Source organism: Syngnathus acus, chromosome 2, assembly GCF_901709675.1.
Source record: "Syngnathus acus chromosome 2, fSynAcu1.2, whole genome shotgun sequence".
NCBI lineage: Eukaryota > Metazoa > Chordata > Actinopteri > Syngnathiformes > Syngnathidae > Syngnathus > Syngnathus acus.
This window is the reverse complement of record NC_051088.1, coordinates 7,226,112-7,251,580: the sequence shown is the minus strand read 5'-3', so window position 1 is coordinate 7,251,580 and position 25,469 is coordinate 7,226,112. Positions and strand designations below refer to the sequence as shown.

The 25,469-nt window shown below is 41.3% G+C and overlaps 1 protein-coding gene across 2 annotated transcripts in view; it reads left to right on the top strand.

Annotated features, from left to right (window-relative positions):
- Positions 1-25,020, top strand: part of sema3h (sema domain, immunoglobulin domain (Ig), short basic domain, secreted, (semaphorin) 3H) — a 39,375-nt gene extending 14,355 nt beyond the window's left edge. The window contains exons 2-18 of one of the 2 annotated variants that reach the window (XM_037277149.1): positions 3,008-3,162; positions 8,197-8,259; positions 8,683-8,802; positions 10,003-10,096; positions 10,175-10,294; positions 11,095-11,240; positions 11,768-11,882; positions 18,883-18,952; positions 20,399-20,543; positions 20,938-21,027; positions 21,163-21,292; positions 21,382-21,470; positions 21,765-21,806; positions 22,044-22,198; positions 22,828-22,889; positions 23,396-23,538; positions 23,994-25,020. In XM_037277149.1, coding sequence (XP_037133044.1) covers positions 3,008-3,162; positions 8,197-8,259; positions 8,683-8,802; positions 10,003-10,096; positions 10,175-10,294; positions 11,095-11,240; positions 11,768-11,882; positions 18,883-18,952; positions 20,399-20,543; positions 20,938-21,027; positions 21,163-21,292; positions 21,382-21,470; positions 21,765-21,806; positions 22,044-22,198; positions 22,828-22,889; positions 23,396-23,538; positions 23,994-24,446 — 2,192 coding nt within the window. In that variant the 3' untranslated portion in view covers positions 24,447-25,020. Of the gene's footprint in view, positions 1-3,007; positions 3,163-8,196; positions 8,260-8,682; positions 8,803-10,002; positions 10,097-10,174; positions 10,295-11,094; positions 11,241-11,767; positions 11,883-18,882; positions 18,953-20,398; positions 20,544-20,937; positions 21,028-21,162; positions 21,293-21,381; positions 21,471-21,764; positions 21,807-22,040; positions 22,199-22,827; positions 22,890-23,395; positions 23,539-23,993 lie in introns of both variants that reach the window. The other variant, XM_037277141.1, reaches the window with a different exon arrangement.
- The last annotated feature ends 449 nt before the right edge of the window (positions 25,021-25,469 follow it).

Genomic DNA, 25,469 nt, shown 5'->3' with positions numbered 1-25,469 from the left:
TGGCTGTCACTTTTCACCATGTCAGATTGTCCACTTTTTTTTATCTTACCTCTCTGCTGTGCCTCCACCTCCTCTTTTTCCCCATCGACCTATGTACGCTTGAATTTCACTCACATTTGCGAAAATGACAAAAAGAGAAGCACACTTTTTTTTAACTAATATAATAGAATCATTAAGCACAATGGCCCTTTCAAAGCTTGCTTCAGTCACATAAGAGCCAAAAGAAAAATAGAGGACTCCTGTAGGTTCTGATTATTGCTTCTGTGAGTGACAAAATTACAGCACAGCTAGGAAAAGTAAACAAACCCACACCAGCTCCCAGCATGTAGCTGTTTAATTGGACTGCATTGCAGAAGATTGTCATTCCGCCAGGTGAGACACTGCCACTCATTTGGCAAGAAACCAGACAAAAACAGCAATTAACGCTTCACTAAGTTTCATGTTTTTGTTTTGAAAACAGTTGAAAATAGTTGAGACAATGCATAAATATAAATGTGAACAATATAAACATAAATATGTGGACATGGATGTTTTTTTTTCTTTTCCTAAGCCCCCCCCTCCACTCGCACACACACACACACACACACACACACACACACACACACACACACACACACACACACACACACACACACACACACACACACACACACACACACACACACACACTTTGCTCTTACCTATAACAATTAGACTACCGTATTTTCCAGACCATAAGCAGAAGTGAGTGGTAGTTTTTGCACAAGCTTTGAACTCTTACCAGTGCGTCTTATCTATGGATTTCTCATGATTTTTATGATATTGTATGATTTGTGCATAAATCTTACATATGAAATACCTGCGGTTTATAGTCCAGTGTGGCTTACATATGAACAAAACATGATTTCCCCCTAATTTTAGCTGGTGCGGTTTATAGTTCAGAAATTACGGTGGACTAATCAACATAGAATCTGTTACATTTTAACAATTTGTGAGTTAGAAAAGGTCAGTAATTTTCTATTTTCCCAAATTTGTCACAAATTCCATGCATGTGTTGGGATCTTGTCCTACCATTTTGGACAAATCCAAATGAGAACATTTTAAACTTATTTGCAGCCCAAACATCTTTCTGTCTTTTTGTTTTCTTTGAGGCATTTTTGGATCAATATTTAATCCTTCTCATTGCTGGTTGACTGCCATTAGGGGGTCAATCTACAAACAGGTACGGCTTGTCTGTGGGGCATCCTAGAAATTTTGTCTTCATTTAAACGCAATCGTGGGAAATGAGAATTTTTGGCGACAGTCCTTGAGACATTATGAAATGGATAATGATTAAGGGAACCTTTGTAAAAAGTGCATGATGTTCCCGCAGAGCTTCCTTGAGCACATCGTGAACAAGAATAATTTAAACTACCTGTCACTACACTGTAAAAGCAGTTGAGTCTAAAGTAACCCTAAACCTAATCATAATCCCCAAATGAATAACTCATAAATCAACCCCAGAAATTGGGCTTTTTTGCAGTTCATTCATTCCTTACTTAAAATTCTGTTTAGCAGCACATTTCCACCAAGTACGCCAGTTCAGTTCAACTTGCCATGATGCATTTTGGATCTGTAACACTTCATCTGGATTCTGGAGGGGTCAGCTGTAGTGTTGCTGTATCAACTAAGAACAGAAATGGTGTCAAACAGCAATGGTGTCAAACTCAAGACCCAGGAGCCAGATTCAGCCCACCACATCATTTGATGTGGTCCACATGTGATCATACATTTATATAGGTTCACAGTCAGAACTGCTCTCCGAGGGTAACTATTAATTACCACAAAAAATTACCACAAAAAATTCGTATGACACCTCGTGATCTACAGCAAATGGCCTGACCATTGTGGTGCGACACAGTGTGGTTTGCCAATCCAATGTCACTTTTGTAGTTGATGGGCCACAGTCTAGAGCAGGGGTCACCAACCCGGTGCCCGCGGGCACCAGGTCGCCCGCGGCGACCACATCAGTCGCCCGCAGCGACCACATCAGTCGGCCATAGGCCAGTTCTAAAAATAGTTTACAGTACACTGGTGAAGAGCATGCAATGCCAGGCTTCCCACTAACATTAATGTTCAGTGTCTTCACATAGAATATCATTAATAAAAATATAAAATTAAAGGTACACTGTGTAACTTTGTTATTTCAGAAGTGTATTATCAAAGTGGTCGCCCTTTGCATTATTCGGTGCCCTTGAAGTAGCTCCCAACTTCAAAAAGGTTGGTGACCCCTGGTCTAGAGCCACAGTTAAATTACTGTACCACCCGAGATATTTCACAACAACTTTCAATCGTTGAAAAAGAAAACACAAAAACAATTTCATACATACTGAACTTAACTGGATTTTACTGCAGCCTTGTGAAAATTAGACCTCCACTTGACTTTACTTGAAGAAACATTTTCCAGGTATTAATCAAAGTATAAAGTATCTAAACTGGCTGTTAAAAAGAACCATGTGTGTAATTGCATAAGACGTTTCTGCCTTTTGCTGTTATGTGGAGTTTGTACAAAGGCCTTTTGCTCTTAGTTTTACAATTTGGTGCAAATTTGAGTCTATAAAAAATATACTGGTAGCTGAAATATGAAGTTTTAACACAAGACAGATGGATGTGCATTGCCTGCACTTGCTCGGTTAGCCGCTGATCACCAGTGCAGTTCTCATAGTTGACATGTCAGATGACAGCTGCGTGAAGATACACAACGTGCTTTAGCCATTTGTTTGTTATTCAGTATGGTTTGCTCGTGTCTGAATCTTTTTTGAGCCTTAAAATTTGAATGTGTAATTTATTATGTACTGTAATTCCATGAATAAGGTCAACTGAGACTTAACTAGTGTTTCAATAGGAATGTGTGAACGTCTGAATTAACAGTTATGGATTATGTTCTGCCTAAAACTAATCTTACTGAGTCAACAATACCAACAAAATATCTGCAGTTGCCTTCGTTGCAATCATTCTGGTTAATGCCTATGTGGTCCTTCCTTAATAGAACTGATCCAGAATGGGCGCTTGCTGACGCTGCCCTTGGACGCGGGAGATCTGCACTCTCTGCTGCCTGATGAAGATGGGATGCATCTTTATGTGGCTATGAAAGATAATCTGTTGTCGACCAGCATGGATGACATTACACAGAACCCCCGCAAGGTAGGTGTTTGTATTGCAAAGTATGATGAGGCACACACAAACATGACTGCAGATTTAGACTTTTGGGCAACATTTTGGTTTACAGCCCACATGTGCTTGGGCGTGACTGGCACATCTTGATTCTTGTGTGTGTGTGTGTGGGGGGGGGTTGTCACACACAATTGCGCGATAGGGGGTAGAAGGCAGTCTCAAGTGCTCACTTCACCGCAGCCAACTTTATGTCCCCTGCAAGTGTTGGGTAGGGGTACGCGTCAATCTCCTGCATGGACTCGTGCAAATTTGTTTATGCTTTTGCCATGTTGATTGTGCAACTCTTTTGCACTGAATTTGAAGTGAGTGAGAGCAGCCGCTTCCATTGGCCGGGAGCAACTCAACCAAAAGAAAGAAAACCGCACCATGCACTCAGTTAGACCGCACCTTGTACTAGACTAGCACTGGGCCTGAAAATAAGGCCTGTGAGTCAGAATTTGGAAGTAGCGGTGATTGATATGTACCGTAAAACACACCCCTCTGACTAATACTTTTTTTTTCATTGTCCTCTGCTTGCCATCGTATTAAATTTGTTTCTTCATTCCACATGCAGGTACTCATAAAATGAACCAAAGGAATTCTGGTATTTTCCAGATTCTCATCTCTCCAGCTTGGCTCGTAGCCATGTTTGAGTGCAAGCTATGTTGATGTTTGATAAAAGAATAATCTCTGCCAAAAATGGTAATTGGTGTCAACTTTATCTATTCAAGTGATGCATTTTGACTGCTCTGAGATATTTTGGGTCCAGAAGGAGCTCAGTTTGTCCCGAGTTGTTTGTACTCTTTTCCACTTGTTTGTTTTTTATCTGCTGAGTGGCTGTTGAAAATCTCAAGCTAACAAATGACAGATGTCTTGAAATTGCTAAATTTACAGGTTGTGAATGCAACATACATGGCACCATCCTCACAATCTTTCCCAAAGCAATAGTCTGAAAGCCATTCCTTTTTAGTGAAAATGGAAGGAACTGTGACACCCCTTTGCAGTTGTCACAGCTTCAACTCGTTCTAAAAATCATTTCTACAAGTCTGTGTCGTGCGTTTGTTTGGAAATTTTGTGTGCTTGGACCCGAGATACTGGACCCAAGTGCATTACAATCTCTCATCTACTTACTGCATTCCAAATGTCTTTGATTGGGTCCAGTGAAGTTCTTCTTCTGGACCTTGTTTTGGACAGGCAGACAACAACCCTTGCCAAAATTGTCCCCACAGAAAACAATGTCCAACAAGTATTGCTATGTCAGTAAACAACTCACTAAGTGGGATGTAAAGCCCAACTTTTTAATTTCTTTTATTCACAATTTAATTCGTCCTTTTGTGTAGATGTCGTTCTTTGTTTCGCATCAACGTAGAATGAGGAGAATCTGCTAACATGTTTGTATAAATCTGTGTCTATTGTTTGTTTTTATATAAAAGCAAACACTTAAGTTATTGTGTTTTTCTTTGCCTTTTCCCAAATAGTGTAGAAAAAAGATATAGATATCACTCTTCAATTTGACGCCAGTCTCAACACCCTGAGGCAGGATGTGCTGAGTGAGCCCTGCCCTTTCCTGGCCAAGATCCTGAGGATCACATTTCTGTCTCTCCCCGGTTACACTAATATTCGTGCCACCAAATGTTTGTAATCGAATCAATTTAGAAAAGATTCATAGCCAGATTTAATGCTCATGAACACAAACCTAGGCCTTAAATCTCTTGACATTTGTACGTGTCAGTAGTTCTTTGGTTGAGCTTTAACATGCAGACAGACGTGATGATGGCTCTGCCAGCCCGTTAGGATGTGTTCGGGGTCACAGCAAGGACAGAGATAGCGCTGCACTGTCGCAGAAAAACAATACTTGCGTCAGTGAGACGTGCATGCGGGTAGAGAGCCAAGCAAGCAAGCAGGCAGGCGGGCAGGTAGGCAGTGCACAACCAAGAGTTTGCTGGCTGACCAGCCACCCACTCTGCCAGGCAGGCAGCCAGCACCAGGATAGATAGTCACATCCAAGACATAACTCAACTCTGTGCTGGCTAGAAAGTCATGTGCCATATTTATAGTCTGTTTATGAGATGTTCCAACTTGTCTGCAGTATTTTTCCTCCCTTCCCTGTGGTGGTACAACCCCCCCGTGTTGCCACATTCTCATCATGACCGTTCATCTTCTCTGTTGACATATAGACTTTTCTTCTTTTCAGGACTCAGTGTAATAATTAGTAACTTCTTTTCACATGATGTGAGGTTAACCACATATTTTGGCAAGCTTAATTGTTAAAATGCAACATCTACAGTTTTAGACAAGCGACATATTCTTCCAAGGATATTTCCATCAAACTTGAAAATCTGCCCACTCATCACATCATACAAAGTAGACAAATCATTAATCAACAATTTAAGCAAACTGAAGACCTTTATTTCTTATACTAGGCAACTTATGAAGAGAAATGTTATATGATGTCGAGTTATTGTTAAAATGAAACGAAAAAGGATTCTCAAATATTATACATTGAATGTTTGTGAGAAGTTGCATAGTAATATAGACAAGATAAACACAGAATTGATTTGATTTGTTAATTAGGTTTTGGACAATGTGCAGAGTGTGCAAGGGAAGATGTTTCACATTCCTATTGTGTGCATAACAATTATTCTAAGTCTGATGCTCATACCCTAATGTGCAAATAATTGAAAAATAAATGGCAGTAATAAGGTTATGCCGACAACCAGTACACATTGTATATTTGATGACAATGAAACCTTAACATCATTTGGCACTTACTGTTGGTAATTCTAACACAGACATTATTTTATCAATGTCGAAATGCTTATACTGTGTGTCATACTGTTAGACCTCATCAGCTCAGGTTTGTTGTCGTTATGCCGGGTACATTTGGTGCCTTGGTATGTTTGGTCTTTGGTTATGCTGCTGACAAATGTTTAAGCCTTCTGAGTGCCCTTATTTAGCTCTGCTGGTAACTACTGTACAGTTTGCCATGTACACTCCATTTTAACTTTTCAATTTGAGTTGGAATTTAAATGTTATTCAGACAGCATTATAATCATTTACACAATTCAAAAGATAGCAGTAAAGACAATGCAAACCGATACATACGTACATAGATATATCTACATATAGAGAGAGTCGCTAAGAGTCTTTGACATGCAGAAGAAACGAATTTGCTCATGTCCTGCCGCAGGTTGAGGCTGCGGGTCGTTGACAGTCACTTCCCACAATGAGGTACATTTCCAATGAATGACATTTTGGCATGGTGAGAATCCTTTGGCGGTGGTCCATGCTGGTTCCTGCCAGTGTGTGGTATGTGGCGATAAGGCGGACTGTGGTTTCTAATCTAATCGGCTATCCATCAGGCAGCACTGCAACTACATCAAGGAGCCATTACTTGGCATCCAAGATTGTTTCCTCACGGCACCCTCACTTGTCAGGACATCACTTTGGCACAATTTTTGCCACGTTTTCAGTTACAATGATTACATTTGAAATCTTGAATGGCCTTAGACATTATCAACCCACAAACATTATTTCATGAATTTCATACATAGATGGCACCAGTTATCACCAGTTATCATATGTGATAAACATTCAACTGTATAAACTTTTGTGTGGATAAGCTTAACTAATTAATATGGACCAAATTTTGGCGCTCTGGCCAACATACTCATGTTATATTTTTTGTCAGAATGCAGACAGAATTAAATCCCTCCCTTGCTTCTGCTGTGTCCAAGAAAAGCATTATATGCATGAGTTAAACTTCAAACAGGTTGCAAAGAACTACAATCTGTCTTGACTTCGATATGTGCAGCTTTATCAGGTTCTTTGAAAATTTCTCGTTACATTCTTCTTTTTGGCCTTGAATAACAACAGCGTGGTCATACACTTTGGAACATAATCAACTCATCCCACATTGTGCAAGAATTCTTGACATTACTGTCGACAAATTCTTGAATTTTCATGAGGCAAAAATGTGCTTGAACTTCAGGGCAAGGCTAGGCCAGACAGCTTTACTTGCAGTACATCGAGTATTTCAAACACAAGGTAACTCAGTGTCCTTCACATAATTAGGAAAACAACATTTAATGATGTTTACAAATTAGACATTTAAAGTGGGAAAAACACAAAACAACAACAACAATTGTGATGATTATGAAATGCTTTAAAAGACCACTAATTATAGCTTTTTTTTTTTTTTTACCTGGATTTAAAAGCATTTGCTCTTGGGGGCTGACTTCACTTCTGTCAACATCTCATTCTGCTTGCATGCAGTGTAACAGCTAAATGCTGATTCACCATTATTGGTTTGACCTCCGGGCTCCACTAATCGACCTGAGTCTGCTGACTTCAGAAGCATTCTGAGTTTGTATTTAATTAGCATTGAAGCATGGATAAACTTCTGATCTGCTTGAAGCACGCTGGTAAGGGACTATTTTAGTGGTTGGTTTGATATGACTGCCGAAAGATGGATCTGAATCAACACAACAAGGTTTCCGATTTGGGAATGAGCAATGAGGGGAGCTGCTTTAATTGCATGCAGCAGTCACAATGGCGAATCCTAATATCCACCACGACCATATTGACAACTTCTCCAAACAGTGAGAAATATTACAAGTTACACTTTGACATGAGTACAGCTCATTTTTGAATTCAACAAGACTCATTGCTGCTCAACTTTCCTTTTGACTTGCGCTTAGTGTTTAAACAGTGCCAAGCCACATGAAGAGAATCTTGGTGTGTTGATTCACGTGATACTTGAAGTCATTGAAAACGCTAAGTGATTGTAATGGCCAAATTAGCCAGTGGAGTCAGTCAATCAGAAGATTGATTAGTAGTCAGGCTGGTTGCTGCAGTAACAGCCCTGTCTCTTCTCCTCCTGACCTCTTTTGTCTCGATTAGTGTTCCACTCATGCTGACTCTCCTCCTCATAAAGCACCTGCCACTGCCAGATCCCCGTTAAGTGAAATGTAAAGCGAGCAGTGGAAGCCGTCGTTAAATCTCACTTTCTCTCACTCTCTCCAGTTGCATTGGCCTGCCAGCCCGGATCGAGTCCAAGAATGTCTAATGGCTGGAAAGGATCCAGAGGTGAATCAGCATACCCAAACACAAATAGACTCTGCCTCAGCATATAAGTTACTGTGTGTTTGTTGTGCACACCTCTTGGCAAATATGAATCTGTGGCAGGAGTCACTTGAGATATTTTTTATTTTCTCCTCGCTGTCGGGTACATTTTTCCCCACTGTAGTAAGTAATTCAAACTGTCAAAAGTTTCATATTTGTTCAGGAATAAAAACAACTCTCAAGAACAACATTCACACAACTATAGGGAATTAAAAACAGGTGATGCTCCCACTGACTTTAAATGCCCCCTTCGTGTGAGTTGAAATATGAACTTGCATTGCTGTCAAACAGAGAAACACATGCTATTTGATGATAATAGATTATTTTTCATAACAATAGTTCAAAGAGTTTGGAAAAGATCAACATCACGTGACTTTCTCTATCCAGATGGAGTGTGCTAACTTCCTACGAGTCCTGCAGCCCTACAACAAGACTCACCTGTATGTGTGTGGCACAGGGGCCTTCAACCCAAGGTGTGCTTTTATAGCTACCAGCATCTTCCAACAGGTATGACAGCAAACCCACATTTTGTCTGGACCAGGCATAGTCACGTTTCAAATTTCCTCATTTCTGTGTTATTATTAGCAGTGGGCATTACAGACTAGCTCCTTATACAATAACACGACAATATTCGGCCCAAGATAACGCTAGCATCATGATACAAAATTGGACGATATAATCGATTTATTGCAAGAAAAGTACACCACATGTGGATATCAGCGTAACTGTAGAAAAGGTTGGCTTTGTGCAAAATAGAACCATATGCATGGAAACCACAAAAATGTTTTCTTTAAATATACACGTTACAAAATACTGTTAAAGTCATAAACTGTGCTCAAACTGGGTTGTTATATTCGCATTATCATCCGTAGTTTTGAATTCCTCTTGCCTCGACACAACGTTTTGGACAAATGTTTGTAGTATGTGTGTGTGTGTGGGGGGGGGGGGGGGGGGTAGTGTCTGTGTGTTCCAACTTCCAGTGTTGGCCCCCATGCACATCCCTATCAGGTAGTGTGGTGTCTGCCCCTATAGCCATGCAAGGACCGCTATTCCTCCAGTCTCAACTTTCTCTAAAGTAGAAATGTATGCCCTGTTTTTAAAATACGAATGTAAATATCCAGCGTGATCTCTCCAATAAAATATGTACGTATCTTGATAAATGGGGTGCAATAGTATAGTATATGTATAAGTGGAATGACCCAATTTGGTTTGATTCAGTGGTGAAAATTGACAATTATTTTGCAATATGAATAAACATGTCAGCACTGCAAATGTGACATTTCCGTCAAAGAGACTTATCAAATTCTAAACCAGTGTATTTGTCAGTTTTGTCATGTTTATCAACAGGTAAAAAGTTCTAAATTATGTGATTGGCAATTATGAATGCATAGGTTTAAGGCCGTGCCTCTTGTGTGACCGTGTGGTCAAAAAAAGCTGTGTGCTTGTGTGCATGTGTCAGGGACCAGATAATCCCATGAAAGGCCACGCAAGATCAGAGCAGGTGTTCAGACGTGGTACTTAGAGGAACTGGTGGCGCTGGCTGATTTAAGACTGGACTTAACACATTTTAAAATCCCTCCACTTAGCCTATTAACCCCAAATTGTTTTTGTGTGTGTGTGCGTAACTGATTAGCCAGTTCTCAATGAAAAAAACTCTTTCATACATTTAATGCAAAAATAATCCATGTCTCTGTTTTGGCCTCCCAGCCAGGACACCAGACCCTCTCCTACAGCCAAACCGAATGTGGGAAGGGCAAATGTCCGTACGATCCGTTTCAGAAAACAGCATCAGCAGTTGTCGGTAAGTTCGGTGAGGTTTGGAGTCGAGATTGAACATCTTGGTGGATGGAAGCTGGCACGTTTCTCCCACGTTGTGTAGATGGCGAGCTGTATGCTGGCATTACTTCAGACTTCATGAGCAGAGACTCTGCCTTCTTCCGTAGTCTTGGCAACCGGCATGTCATCCGCACCGAGCAGTACGACTCCACCTGGCTGCAGGGTAAGAACAAAAACATACTTAAAGTTGCTGTCGTATGTCTCTTGTGTATCCTGACTTCTATCCAAACACATATTTCTTTTCAGTTAGGAAATATTTTTCTTCATAGACTGACATAACACACCAAAAAGTACAAAACATTGAAGCAGACGGGCTTGAGAAAGTCTAATTATGAGTCCCAAAACAAATGTGGGGTTCAATTGGTCTCATAAAAAGTTAGCAGTGTGTTTCTGGACATGCTCCATGAATAAAAAGTGCCCCAAGACATCCTCTGATGTAATTGGGCCCATTATAAATAAAATTGAAATACTGTGATTGAATTAATTGAATCAACTGGGAGTAATCATAATGAAATCTGGAACAAATGAAATGACATTGGATGTGGCTTTGGTCAGCTCTCGTCTCAACAATAACATCGTTGCATCACTTTCAGATTTAATTGCTGCTGTGATATTGCATACGCGTATCCAAACAATTACTATATAGGAGGGCTTCATCTCCAGATGGGCCTTTGTAATATTGGTCCCACCAATGTAAAGTAAACTGTGATGAAAATAGCAAGCGTTGTACATAGCGTTGTAGATGATGGGATCGAATCTATGTTAAACCATCTGCTGAACACCAGGCATTGCTTCGCAGTTGTCTGCTGGTGATAACAGATACAGTACAAGATGATTTTTTTACTGCATATAAGATGAACCTCTATCGTTCCTACTCTCCCTCTTACATGTAAATGTGCAATCAGCAGCAGGTTGCGCAACAGATTAATGTTGTTGTTTTTGCCTCTGTCCCTCACTCACCAGATGCCCATTTTGTGCGGGTCGCGCCACTGTCTGAAACTGATAATCCAGAAGACGATAAGGTCTACGTGTTCTTCACTGAGCGCGCTCAGGAGGCCGAAGGGGCCACTGGGAAGGTGCTCCACTCCAGAGTGGCCCGGGTGTGCAAGGTAAGGATGCTGAAATGTTTGCGGCCGGTACCTGTATTTGTTTACATGCTTCTATCGGCCTCAGACTGCCTGTTTATTTTAAAGTGTTTGCCTGCACATGTTCGATACGTGCTTAGCCGTGCATGTGTCTGAGTCCATGCAGGTGTGTGGGTTTTTTTGTAGAAAGTTTTGTTTGGATGTTCCAACCACATCATGTAGATAATCGCACACAAAGGGACTGTTTATATTTGTCATCTTCTCTTGTGTCTGCTGCATCCTCTTCCTCTCGGACTATTTCATGATGATCGTTACGTGTGCATGACGATGTTTACATTTTGCGCAATGTTTGTTGCTCAACCTCCAATTTGCTTGGATTTGAATATTTAATCAGTTCCTTCTACAGTTAAATTGTCACCATCACAAACCTGTAGCTGTTTATTCAATGCTCTAAGTAACCCAAGTCCGAAAGATATATTTTTTGTATTTATTGTATTTATATTTTAGTTTATATTATTTTTAATTTAAATGCGATTTGTTTTTGTGTGCAGAATGACATTGGAGGCCAGAGGAGTTTGGTGAACAAGTGGAGCACCTTCCAAAAGGCTCGTTTGGTGTGCTCAGTCCCAGGACCAGATGGCCTGCAGACACACTTTGACCAATTGCGTGAGTACAAAGAGTGATAAAACCTCACATGTGCAGTAAAAAAGAAAATACGTCAGTCTTTCACTGTTAGACGCCGTAACGACCTGGTTGCCCTTGCTTTGTTCCTCCTTTTTGTTGTCTGTATGTTGTGTTAACGAGAGTGAGGAAAGGAAGGACGAGCAACAAGTTTTTGCTTCATAGAAATGTACGAGTGCACAAGCACCGCCTTGGCGTAAATGAATAACTCTGCTGTTTCCACGGTGATCAACAGCCGTGTCGGTCACCTTGGGTCTGTCAACGTGCCTCAGCCTTGGTAACCGTGGCAACTGGCCTCAACAGTTAGTTCCTGCCGTTTTGTTCATTATCAGAAATATCCTCTGGGGGGGGGGGGGGGGGGGGTTGTGTGTGTGGTTTGGAGCATCTATGTTGGTGTGGCTTCTCTCAGCCGAGTTCCCTTTCCATTTAGTATGATTCTTTCAGTCTGTGGTATAAGCGAATATCAAAATAGTTTTGCAGGAGTTGGCTTGCGGAACAATGAACAATGTCATGGCGTAACAAATGCAGAAGGCCGCCGGATGCGATCCGAGTGTAATGTTAAACCTTGACCTACTGCCCTCAGTGTGCTGAAAGCAATTGTCGCTGTCCCAGGCACATATTTAATTATCTGAATGTCCAAAGCTGCAACAGCATATCCCGCTTCACTGAAAGGGACTGGCTTGTCCTTACTGTAAGGGACATGTGAATAAATTTCATTAAAAAGATTCCCTCCAATGTAGAAAGGCGCATCAAGGCAGTTATGACTACAATATATTTGAGGCACTTTTATTCACACACAAATGCAGAGTGACTGAATTAAGGAAACTGGAGATATCATCATCCATAAAAAGAATTCCGTAAAGCCTTTTCACCTTTTCCAGTAACTGGTGGCTGCAAGCAATGACCTCAGTTGCAGATCAAGCTTGATTCAATTTACTAAAGAAATACTGTAAACTCTACTTTAGAGGCTAAGAACAAATTGACATCCTTCTATTTCAACATTTGACGCATTTGTCGCTTTATTCCTTCTTTCAAATAGTGCACAGTCACAACATACTGTAAATCAAAGATTCCGTGATGTTCATACCTTGTTTCTTTATCAATATTCTACCGACACTGTAGAGACATGCAGAGAGAAACCGTGGAAATTTCGAGTATGTGGAGACAGGACTGCATTCTTATCTGCTGTTTTTGTTAACGGAGGACGCGCAAAGTAAACTTCAGCGCCCCTATGTTTGTTGAAAACTAAACGTGCCCACACACACACACATACACACACACGCACACACACAGAGAGCGCAAGCTCCTACACGGGGGATTAAGCCATCAGGTTAAGAATGCTGTCAGTGCTGTGTTTACGCCACGCTTAACCACACAGAAACACTACAAATCCCAAGAAGCCCTGAGGCAACTGCGGGTCCCTCATGGAGAAACCGTGGTTAACACCTGGCTATATGTGCGATTGTGCGAGGTGGTCAGATGGCATGAAAAAAACCTTAATAAGAAGCATTCCCATAACCCTTCGCTTCAGGGGCCAAGGCCATTTCCATGTGTGTAGGCCATGGGGACGAGGCTGTGTTTTCAACCTCAAAATATGTCTAAAGCCAGTGTTTAAAAACTTTTGCAGAACTTTTGAATTGTTTATACTAGTTCAACATGTTGCTCAGGTCATCTTTGGTTATGAATGTCAACAGGCGCGTCTGGGTTTATGTGTCAAACTCATCTAATGCAGCACTGTTTACACTGTCTTCTGAATGGACGCAGAGCTGCTGCTCATAAACATTGTTGGATGAATGTTGTAAATATTGACTTGAAATAACATCTAGGTGACTGTAAAGAATTACGAACATCTCGGTGACTGTAAAGAATTATGAATGCAACGCGCTCATGCAAGAGTATCATAGTGGTGAAAACCTTTTTAATAAATAATCAATTCATATTCACAAACTACTGCCTTGATACAACCATTATTTCTGATCAGTCACTATTTAAGTGTCATTTTATGTCAGTTGAAACATGTTTAAAAATAAATGATCGATAAACAAAATTAAATATAACCATATTATGTACCTAATTATAACACAAACGAAAAAATAAATCCCGACATTTACTCAAGTCTGATGTGGTACAACATCATGCATGACAGTGTTTTGACATTAATGTGTCAAATTTAGCTTGGATAAAATAAAAATATTTTCAAATATGTATATACCGTAATTTTCGGACTATAAGTCGCACCGGAGTATAAGTCGCACCAGCCATAAAATGCCCAAAAAAGTGAAAAAAAACATATATATGTATACAAGTCGCTCCTGAGTATAAGTCGCCCCCCCACCCAAACTATGAAAAAAAACGCGACTTATAGTCCGAAAATTACGGTACAGTATTTTGGTGATGAATTCTATTAATTTCCTATGACCTGTAAGCTATAACACAACGCAATTGAGCTATTAAAAGAATAGCGCTATACTTTACAAATGACAAAAGAAAAAACGTCTGTCATCTTTTAAAATAGTTGTCAGAAACATACGTTCACAATTATCTAGTATGGTTCAGTTGTCTTTAATTTGAAGCGATCACCCCCTCACGGGACAAGATTCCGCTACGTCACTCTGCACGAACGCACTTGGTTCCACTCATGTGCTTGTGAGTGTTGATGCAACACGTGAAACTGTGAGTCAAACGTCTGCTGAACCATAAACACAGACAGTCGGCTGTGTTTACTGTTTTATGTCTTGTCGATGACATTCTCACTGCCTTTTTTGACTGAAATGCCTTCTGGTAAATGCCACCAGACATGGGAAAGCTACTCTGCTCATGTTTCGGAGAATGTCTTATTATAACAATAATGATAAAGCCATTCTTACTCATAATACATTTCTATTAGGTAATAAAAAGAAAATGTCCCTAAAAAAAATTTGCATCATCTTCTAGGAAGCCACTTGAACTTCAAATTTATAAAGATTTGAGTGTCCCCAAGGAAAGAACAGAAACATTCCTGAAGTCGTTATGTTGTTTCAAGTAACGTTAATGTTGCAATGCAAAAATAATTTATAGTGACTCCTGTCTGTTGATAATCAAATGTGCAGGTAACCTTACTTTTACATTGTTATGAGTATTTTTTCTATTTGTGTTAGTTTTACTTTAACAAAGACCATGAGTATTTTTTCTATTTGTGTTAGTTTTACTTTAACAAAGACCATTACTGTCATTTAATTTTCCATGAAACATACAAAGAAAGACAGGAGGGGTGAAATAGGAGGCCATGAGATGGATTTACATGTACCGTATGACTCATCCTACCGAACATCAACACTGTCCGATTACTCTGTCAAGTATTGTTTAATACTTTGTTACCGCACCCAGGAAACATCTTCTACAAGTATGTGAAGTGGGCATGAAAAGATGCTTTGTTATAACAAGGAAGATTGATTACGTTGGAGGCCTCCATTCAGCTTCTCCTATCCATCATAGCTTGTGTGAAGGAAGAGTTTTTGCAAAAGCAACACAAAAAGGAATTAAAATGGCTGCTTGCCAGAAGAGGAGTAGAAAAGAAGGGCTTCAAAGGAAGGCGGTGAAGAGGGAATACAATGAAGCAGAACGAGAGGGAGAGGGTGGAGGTTAAAGCGTTGGGTGTCGACCAGACCAGAGAAGGAAGGAGAGCGGGGACATGAGCTAAAGCCGAAGCTTTAGTTGGAGGTTAGGGAGGGAGGAGGAGGAAACGAAAGAGGAGAGCGAGAAGGTGAGGAGGGGACTTTAGGCTGTTATCTCCTCCACACAGTGCTGATTATGGAGCCGTTCAGGAGAGCAATCTAACAGAAGATGAGAAGGGGAGGCAAGGACGATAAAGAGGAGGGAGGAGGCAATAAATCGAGAAAAGTTTTTACATGTTCTGTCCCAAGATAGAGGTGGAGGATAAAACCTGAGGCAAGGACCGGAGATGGCGCCAACCCGGGCAGAAGACATTTTACCCTCAAACAATTCAGACATGTGAAGTGAAGCAGAAAGGCTGTGAGGGGGCGATGGGGAGGCAAGGTGGGAATAACTGGCATGGGGTGGGAACATGGAGGTGTTGGGGCGACGTGAAGTTTCAGGAGGTGATGGCTGGGACAGAAAGTACTTCATGAATCACAAAGCAAAGCTTTTTCAAACACGTCACAAAGTTGCTTTTGAACATTGTGCGCATGTCCTCATGAACTATATTGTTGTTGACACATTGTCATCTTGCCATATTACTTCTCACGTACTCAAATATTTTCAGACAGTAAAAAAAAAAAAAACTTGAATGACAATATTTAGAAGTTAGCAGTGATACTTTGAACAGTGACATCATTTGGGATTGAAAAAACATTGGAAGCCTGAAAACTTTGTGAAGTCAACTGTTTGATCTCCTACCGTATTTAGATAAGGCAATGAGGAAAACGGTAATGGTGATGGCATAAGAAAAGGAACCTTTTTTCAAGTGAAAAAAATGTGTTACGCATCTCTTTGCACTCATGTGACAATTGAATAAAATAGTACCCAAAAACCTTATCATAAGACAAAACAACAAACCAGACAGCCTCGTCTTAGCATTTGTGTCCTTGTAAAGTGGTCTGGACCTTTAGGACTGAAAGCAAGTGAAGGACATCAAGTGGAGGATGTCAGCCGTTGCCAGAGGGCACAAAAACCTGTCAGACAAAAAAGATGGAGCAATCGGAGAAATAAGGCCAATAGCCCAGAGTGCTATAAAAGCAGACGAGCTGGAAGTGAGCCTATTAGTGATACAATAAGACAATGAGGGTGAACATTAGCAGTGCGGCCACAAAGGTGACAAAGGGAAGAAGGTATGTTGGCATTCATGGTGACTGGGTGGGAGGGAGGCGGAATAGGGGTCCCTGCCTTGGGGGCTACGGCGAGACAATTAGGATGAGGAGGAGGAGGAAGAAGATTAGCTTGATACGGCAGGTCTGCAGGCTAGACAACACTATCTTCCCTGAGGGGGTAACTGGCTTTTTTGTTTAGGGAAGAAGACACAAGAACAATCCTCCAGAGAAAATAGGCCAGACAGATAGATAGACAGATGGACGGGGAAGATAGAATGACTTGGACAGCCGTGAGGAGGGAGGGAGGGTGGCATGGAGGACAAGGGCGGGATGTGGGTTTGTAGTGGAAGTGAGAAACAAAGAAAAGGGGAGCAGCACCAAAGGGGTCCTGAGAAGCCCGGGAGGATTTGAGCAAGAAAGGGATGGGAGCTGAGCACCTCGTCAGAAGCTAAAGACACAAAGAAACTCACAAGTGAGGGTGTCAGGAAACTGTTGCATATTAGCAAAAATGATCTGTCATGTATTATATTTGTTCATTTATTTATTTTTGCAGGATGTCTGTGCGTATGCTTTGCTTTCCCTCCCACGTGAAGGAGGTCATGTTACATTTGCTGAAGTTAAATAATAAATCAGGATGAGAGCTCAGGCAGAACTCAGGCAAAGCAGCACTAAATCAGACCTGATTTAAACTCGTCACACGGTGATGAAAGTAAATTTTCTCTTGGCACGCTGAACTTTAAATAAGAAAGATGTTCTCGCAGAGAGGAACAAAGACGGAATATTCAGAGATGTTTTTTATAGTATCCAAATTACACCACAGTTCTCTGAAGTGAACGTCTGTTTTTACTTATTACACTGTGGTCTCCTCACATTGTGCACAGTCCCTCAGGATTGTATTTTCTCAGCAAGCGCCACAAATACAGTGGACCCCTAGCTCGTATAATCATATATGCATTCATGATGTCACGTAAGAGCTGTTCTTTGGCAATACTTAACCCCAAAAATAAGCAACCTCAATGTGGAGACATAAAAAAGAAGAAAAGTAGTAATTAGATGTAGGCAGATTTGTATCCAGAACATTTAGACTCTTGTGTCACCACACTATACGTTAGATTGTTGAACCTTCTATCTCCATCATTAAAACTTTTGTAATCGTGAATTCAAAAACTAATTTTTAAACTTAAATAACAAGTTAAGATGTTTAAATGCTGCTTAAAACAATGCTGGTGATGGTGACTGATAGAACTGATAGAAAGAACTCAGGTGTCCAATTTTTAGAACAGGATTGTTCAGCAGAGTGCCAGGATTGCAATAATGTTATGAAAATGCATTGGGTTCGAATTGACTGGATGAATGAATGATTTTAATCTCAGAGAAATTGTGGCAGGATTTGCTGTAAAATATTCTTAAATGGCAAGTTATCTTCCATATTTGTTTTTTTCTTGTGCTTCTTTTTCTGGTTAATTGGTTCTTTAATGCTTTAATTACTTTCACTGGGGTGCTTAACTTTTCAGGTCAATTATTGCAGAACTCTTGCCTCTGATATTTTACCAGCAAATTATCCCTCCATATTTGAGCGTGTGTGTGCATGTGTTGTGAGATGAGATTAACCTTCATCCAGGGACGTGTGGGTCCATGGAGGCCACCTGAAGCACAAGGAACGTTAGGAATGTGGGAACCGCCAGACGCTTTGCTGTTTGCCATCAGAGGAGGGAAGAGAATAGGGGAGCAGAATAAAGGAGAGAGGAGAAATAACAGAATTGTTTGTAATCTAAAAGTGGTATTTTATTCCTATCCACATTCGTGTGCCTATAGACACATATACTGTGTATAATTAGCGACCTTGTTAACGTCCATAAAAATTGTAGAAGTCAAGATATAAAAGGCTACCGTAAAACTTGCATATGCAAATTGAAAGTAGAAAGTGATGTTCACGTCTTTGTGGTAGTGACTTGCTTCCTGCGTGGCCAATAAATGAGACTCCCCTCATTCCCTTGTGCACAACAGAGTGCACGTGTACTTTGTCTATGAGACTATAAAGCCCACAATGTTACATTCAGTGGACCCAAATTTTATTTTAAATTTCCAATCACGTCATTTGAAAGCATGCAATACAATTTTGTCAGTTGAGTTTAAGAATGCATCTATCCTGAGCTCGCTCTTCATCATTCTCTCAACAGAGGATGTCTTCATCCTCCATGGCAAAGACAAGAAGAACCCACTCATCTATGGCCTGTTTACCACTTCAAGGTACCACCCAACACTGTTTTGTAATCGTGTCGCTTGCCGTGCGGGAAAATGCCAGCATGATGGTGGGTGGGAGTCGGCAGGAAATCACGCTGCGAAGCGAGATCTGAGATCACACAGGGTGGAGGGAAAAAACACTGAATCATGGTTATTGATCAACTGCCGCTGTTATATTTAGCTTCAGGACTGCACAGAAGTTATGCTGAGAATATAGAGGTGACAAATATCAGATGCCTCATGAGATGTTTGCGGATTTCTACACAGAGAGCAACAAAGGCGAGCATCTGTGATCATTCCCACCACGGTCGCACTTCAGTGTGTGCGCCGTGCAGAGATAATGCAACATATTGTGGAATTCACACTGGCTGCAGGACCTTCTGCCACTGACTTCTGAATTGAACACATTCATGCTATGAAATGGCACGTCATCATTACTGATCCTGCTGCGACAGTAGCTTTTTGTTCGCTACACGGTCACATTGTGTATCTCATGATAAGGCAACTTTTCTTTTTAGTTTACTATTAAGACTAAGGTTGTTCCATTCCCCAGCACCATTCTTCATTTACTTCTTCGTACTATTCAGAGATGGTTGGACGCTAAAATTATGTGTTTAACTTGACTTGATTTATGTAGTTGCTGACCATGTCTTTGTATTTTTTGAAAACATCTACCACATTGGCTGAAAATTAAGTTACACATCACTATAATTGTAGGGAAATCTTGGATCCTTTCCCAGTTTTCTCTCACAAGTAAAAATAATCAGTAGCAGCGCAAGTGTGATGACAGGTGACACCATCGAATGGTGGTGGGAGTTGATCTGCTTCAGGCTTTTATGAAAAAGTCTGTGGAAGCTCAGCAGGAACTGACAGGAATCCAGGGAGGGGTGAAACCGCGTAGCTTAACCAAGGTCATTGCGATGAGGTCTCTAAAGCACTCATGACCACACAAGTCAAATTCATTATAGGGTGTGCACAATAACCAGCTTATTGAAAAATTTCTAAATCCTTCCCCATAAAAAAATCATTTTTCTCGGTTAAATCGTTCAGTTTGAATATTATTGGTGATTTATTTTGAAATAAATTATGTGGTTTATGTTGTAATAGGGCTGTGTTCAAAGCTGCTGCAATTTAATCACTTACATATTCTCCAAAAATAATAGCACTACAATTGTGAAGCAACAGTGGAGAACAATATGTAAAAAGGTGAACATCCATCCAAGCTGGACTTTGGAACACATTTGCGAGTCGTTGCTGAAAAAAAAAAAACATGACTCACACAGCTCCACATTTAGTGCATGCTGCGAAGACGCCCCCCCCCCCTTTTTTTTTTTTTAAACTGTCTGCTCTGCTCTAAGTGCATACCCTCTGCTTGTGTTTTCATTCATGCAAGCTGCTAAAATGTGTTCAGGTATTGCCTAATTGTTCTTTCTCTACTGCCTTTGTTATCAGCGACATCCTCAATGGCTCAGCCATATGTGTTTACCGAATGGAGGATGTGGTTCGGGCTTTTAAAGGAAACTTTCTGCACAAAGAGGGGCCGCAGTACAAGTGGGCAGAGTTTACTGGCAAGGTGCCCTACCCACGTCCCGGAACTGTGAGTTCATACTCAAACCTCATTCCTTATGTAGCTCAACCCACTTTAATCGTTTATCTAGATCGGCACCAAATTCCATCGACCCCTACACAGTACCTACTCGGCTTGACAATTCCTACTGACACTTGAATTGAAAATCACTGCTTGTGGCCCATTGGTTAAGCTGATGTGTCAAGTTCATATATTTATGGCAAAAAAAAGTGGTCACACATGTCCACAGATTATGTACATGTCACGATTAATAAAATGGTGGCGTGCGCACGGGAAAGAGATTAATTTGAATGGCCACTATACAAGTTTTTTTTTAATCCTGCCACAGATTCACCCATCCACTTTGAAACATAGTATATAAACACAATTATTACCTTTTTTTTTTTTTTCTTCTCAATCTCAGTGTCCCAGCAGCACATATGGAAGCTACAGTTCTACAAGGGAATATCCCGATGATGTCATCTTCTTCAGCAGGACTCACCCGCTGCTGGAGGTTCAACTCATGTTTTATTTTGTGACCCTAATGTTAACTCCTTGTGTTTTGGTGCAAATACCTTTGAGGGAGATGACTTTGCGCAATCATTAGATAATGTGTTGAAGTTAAATCAAAATTTCTGCACTTGTGTAGGAAAATGTGTTGCCCTTGGGAGAGCGTCCTCTCCTTGTCAGAGTTGGTGTTCACTACAAGTTTAGCAAACTGCTGGTGGACAGAGTAGAAGCCGTGGACAGCACCTACGATGTCCTCTTCATCGGCACAGGTACACTGAGCCCGGTTCTTGAAATGTATCTTTTCCTTTTCAGAACAGCTTTTTGTAATGTTTCAAACGGGATGTTTTTTTTGCTGCAGACTCTGGCCTAGTTATGAAGGCCATCCATCTGCCCAGAGAACACGGACCAAGTCAGGAGGTAACCCTGGAGGAGCTGGAGGTCTTCCAGGTAGTTTACGTCATCTCATTTCTCTTTTTTTTTTTTTTTTTTGGTCATTTGAACTGCTTGTATTTTTGTTTTTGTTGCGCTGGCCTCGACCAAGTCCTGAGCTAACTGAAAGATGCTATTTTACCAAAAATGGTTGCAAGGCCATAAAATGTTAACTTGTGCAGGCTTTTGTTCACTAGCCACTCCAAGCTATGATGATATCAATTTTAAGTTCTGAATTTTTGGTCTGTATATTAACTACCTGACAAATTAACTAAACTAAGTAATCATTATTGTTTTGTGTTATCCTCACAGTATAAGTCACCAGTGACGGTGATGACGCTCTCTAAGAAAAAGGTAATAGATGCAACAAAAACATAATTTTCTTACGCAACCAATGAGACAGGCACATTATGACACTTCATCTGCGCACCTACAAGGACAGTTGCTATGGTTACTCGACCCCAGTCACAGCAGTTGTAAAGAGATGCCGCGTGCGCTGTCACTCACACAGAAATGTACATAATTAAAGCAGCTTGCGTTTCCTGCTATCAGGCCAAACGGTGATGTTTCCTTCTTCCCTCCATCCAGCAGTGGTTGTTTGTGGGCTCCAGGGAAGGGGTCTCCCAGCTTGGCTTGTACCAGTGTGAGCTGTACGGTGAAGCCTGCGCTGAGTGTTGCCTGGCCAGAGATCCATATTGCACGTGGGATGGACATGCCTGCAGCCCCTACATGCCCACTGTGCGCAGGTATGAGGTCTATTTCCAAGTTGGAGAAGCAAAGGAGAAACACATAAGGCTTGAATTGTGTAAAACAGCCCTGCTTTTTTGAAGCCTGGTTTCGATTACAACTGGACTCAGATCTCTCTGGTGAGCATTTTCCATTGCCACAGAACCTCTCCGCAAACTCATCCCCTGTTTTAATCATCCTTGCTCTTTGCCAAGTCCCAATCTAATAATGCAAGAGGGATGTGCTGGACAAATTGAGGCTCCTTGCAAGTTTCCTTCTCGCCTCATCTAATGTGACAGTCACACAGTTTCTATGCTCCAATCAACTCAGGCCGAGAGGAGAACGTTGTAATGCTTGGAACACACCAGTTATTCCCAACTTGACAACTTTTTTTTTCTTGCACCACCAATACATGAAAGATTAAACATCCTTGAAATATTTTGGTTGCTTCTATAGGCTACCATCATCTGGATCTTCAATATTTAGAGTAGTGGGTTTTACGCAGTAGGCTATGTCTGATGTCATCATGCAATCAGTGCAGTTCTGAGTCTTATTTGAATGAAAATTGAAATGATGTGAGATATGATTCGACATTCTGTTGGAAATCAGTAGGAACCCTGGGATTTCATTGACTGTTTGTTTTCTGCAGAAGGAACGCTCGACACCTGGGCGAGGATGAAGATCCATTAACTCAATGTGTCAGACAAGGAGGTAAAGGGTCTATTTTTGCCCGTGTTTTTATATACAATGTGTCTCATAACAGCCAAAGACGGAAATGAGAGATTTGCACAAAATTGCGTGGAAGTGGCAGGCACGGAACACCTGGTGCAATCACAAAAGCTGCGCTTCCATCTGGAGTTCCTTGCGAATGCTTGACACTAGACTGTTTTTTGAAGGACCTGGGTCAGCATATGTGTCTGACCCGAGCCCACGCTTGGGCCGGCAACTTTCTGAGTAGGCACGTGCACTAGCACTGGAGAATTGACCAGAATAAAAAAGAAACTTTGAGGAAGAAGGAAAGAATCTAGCACTTTACTCCTGTTTGTTTTTGTTTTATTTTTCATATTCGTATTTGCAACTAAAATGTAATAATTCACTTGCCACTATAGTCTCAGTTGTTGTCATGGCAATAGTGACAGGTCTGTCTTATTTAGACACCAAAACAATACTAAGTGACAGCTCATCATTTTTTCCATCTTTTCCTTGGTCTCTGTTAGCCGGGCTGCAGGTGGAGGCCGAGCAGAGGTTGATGATGGTTGCCGAGGGCAACAGCACCTACTTAGAGTGTCTTCCCCGATCCAGGCACGCTGCCGTCATATGGTACAAGCAAGCCGGAGAGAACAGCCCCGAACTAAACCAGGTACACATGTTCAGTTTAACTTGGAAAAATACAGTGAAAAGCGATATCATAACACGACTGGAGTTCAACCAACATTTTTTGGAAAAAGACTTCTCGGGAGCCAAAAGTGATAACACGTGAGAAGGAAAACGTGTGACGACGACCACACAAATGGAACTTATTGAAAAATGTGAACCAGGGAGCGTTAAGAGTGATAGGAACAGATTTGGAGAAGCAAGATATTCCCCATACGTGGTGTTTAAGCCTAAAATAAAACAGGTTCTGCCACGCACAGAATTTCTCCATTGCATCTGAAAATAAAATCCACATTTCTTAATTATATGCAAGCTCTCTTTCACAACATTTGCAAAGTTTTGCTATAATAAATGTTAAGCTAGCTCTCTGTTTCCAGCTCGTTTCTGGCAAACAATTATGGCAGTCCAATGTCATGTGACTTTGGCCAATGTTCCCTGCAGGTGATGTCAGGCGAGCAGGTGGTGATAATCGAGCGAGGCGTCCTCATCCGTCGGGCCGAGCTGTCTCACAGCGGTGTCTACCATTGCCAAGTGGAAGAGCACGGCTACCACTGGACCGCCGTCACCGTCCACCTGGCGGTCTGGAGCCCCTCGGCCGAGCGACTCATGACGTCCTGGTCCGCCTCCTCGCATCAACCTTGGTACGGCGACGCCATGACGCTGGTTCACCCGAGGAACCTGGGCCAGCACTGCCGCGCTCTGGGGTACCGCCCGCCTCGCAACCGCCACCGTGACACGGTGGTGCAGGGCGCTAAGGAGAAGGCGAGGGCCGAGAGGCACAAGCACGGTGGAGGACGGGGAGGAGGAGGTGGAGGAGGAGGAGGAGGAGGAGGGAGGTCAGCGGGTAGGAAGAGCAGGAGCAAGCCACAGCAAAGAACGCCGAGGAGCGCTTGAATATGTCGCAGAGCAAACGCTACACGTGCATGTCCACACACACATCTTGTTCAGGGTGGGCCGGAATTCATGACTCTTGGGGTCTCCAACGCTACCTGTTTTGTCAAAGAACTAGTTCAAACAAAGTCTTTCTAGTGGGCTGTAAGTTATGCACATTACTCAGCATACTTCAATAAGGTCCGTTTAAGAAACCACATCACACATTTAAAACATTTGTTAAAGCTTTACCCATTCCAAATCGTATTATTTTATTTTTGTATGAAATTATTCAACATTAAATACGTTTTGGCAAACATCAGTGAAATGATAAAATAAGCAAAGGGAGAAACACATCAGTCATGAATTCTAGCCACGCTGTACGTTTAAGATATTTGCATGCACTTGCCATCTTAAAAAACAACAACTTTTTATTACACTTTAGTGACTGATGAACATTCAAAGTGACAAAATGACTGTGTTTGAACTCAAGAAGTAATCAGATGGAATACTTCACGGAATGAAGAATCAGCTGCGTATCCACGTTTCACTCTGACTGAATAGGAGTCTTGTTCATAAAGTAAATATTCCACATGTACAAAAAAAAGTTTGGGCCCCCAGGATCTGTTTTTGTGCATGTTGCCAACTACAAACACAACTTTCCACACTTGTTTATGGCAGTGACAATCATCATGGAAATCCATATTTAGCATTCTCAATCAAACTTCTCACAAAAAAAGTGAAATTTCACGATAAATCTAAAATGCGTTATAACATTCACAGGTAAACTCATTTTGACCTTACATTTTGACATCATGAGACCGAGATGACTCAAACAATTGACCAACAGTTTCTCGCTGACAATTGCAAGGCTTCAAACAGACCCTCGAGGGAAAGTAGCCGCAGAGGCAGCAGGAGACACAGAAAAGCACTGAAATGGATGGACGACGTTGAAATTGTATTGCACCATTCATGGCTCAAACACCCTTTGGGAATTCTGCCATTCGAGTTGTACAGAAAGCAATGAAACAATGAACAGTTGGACAT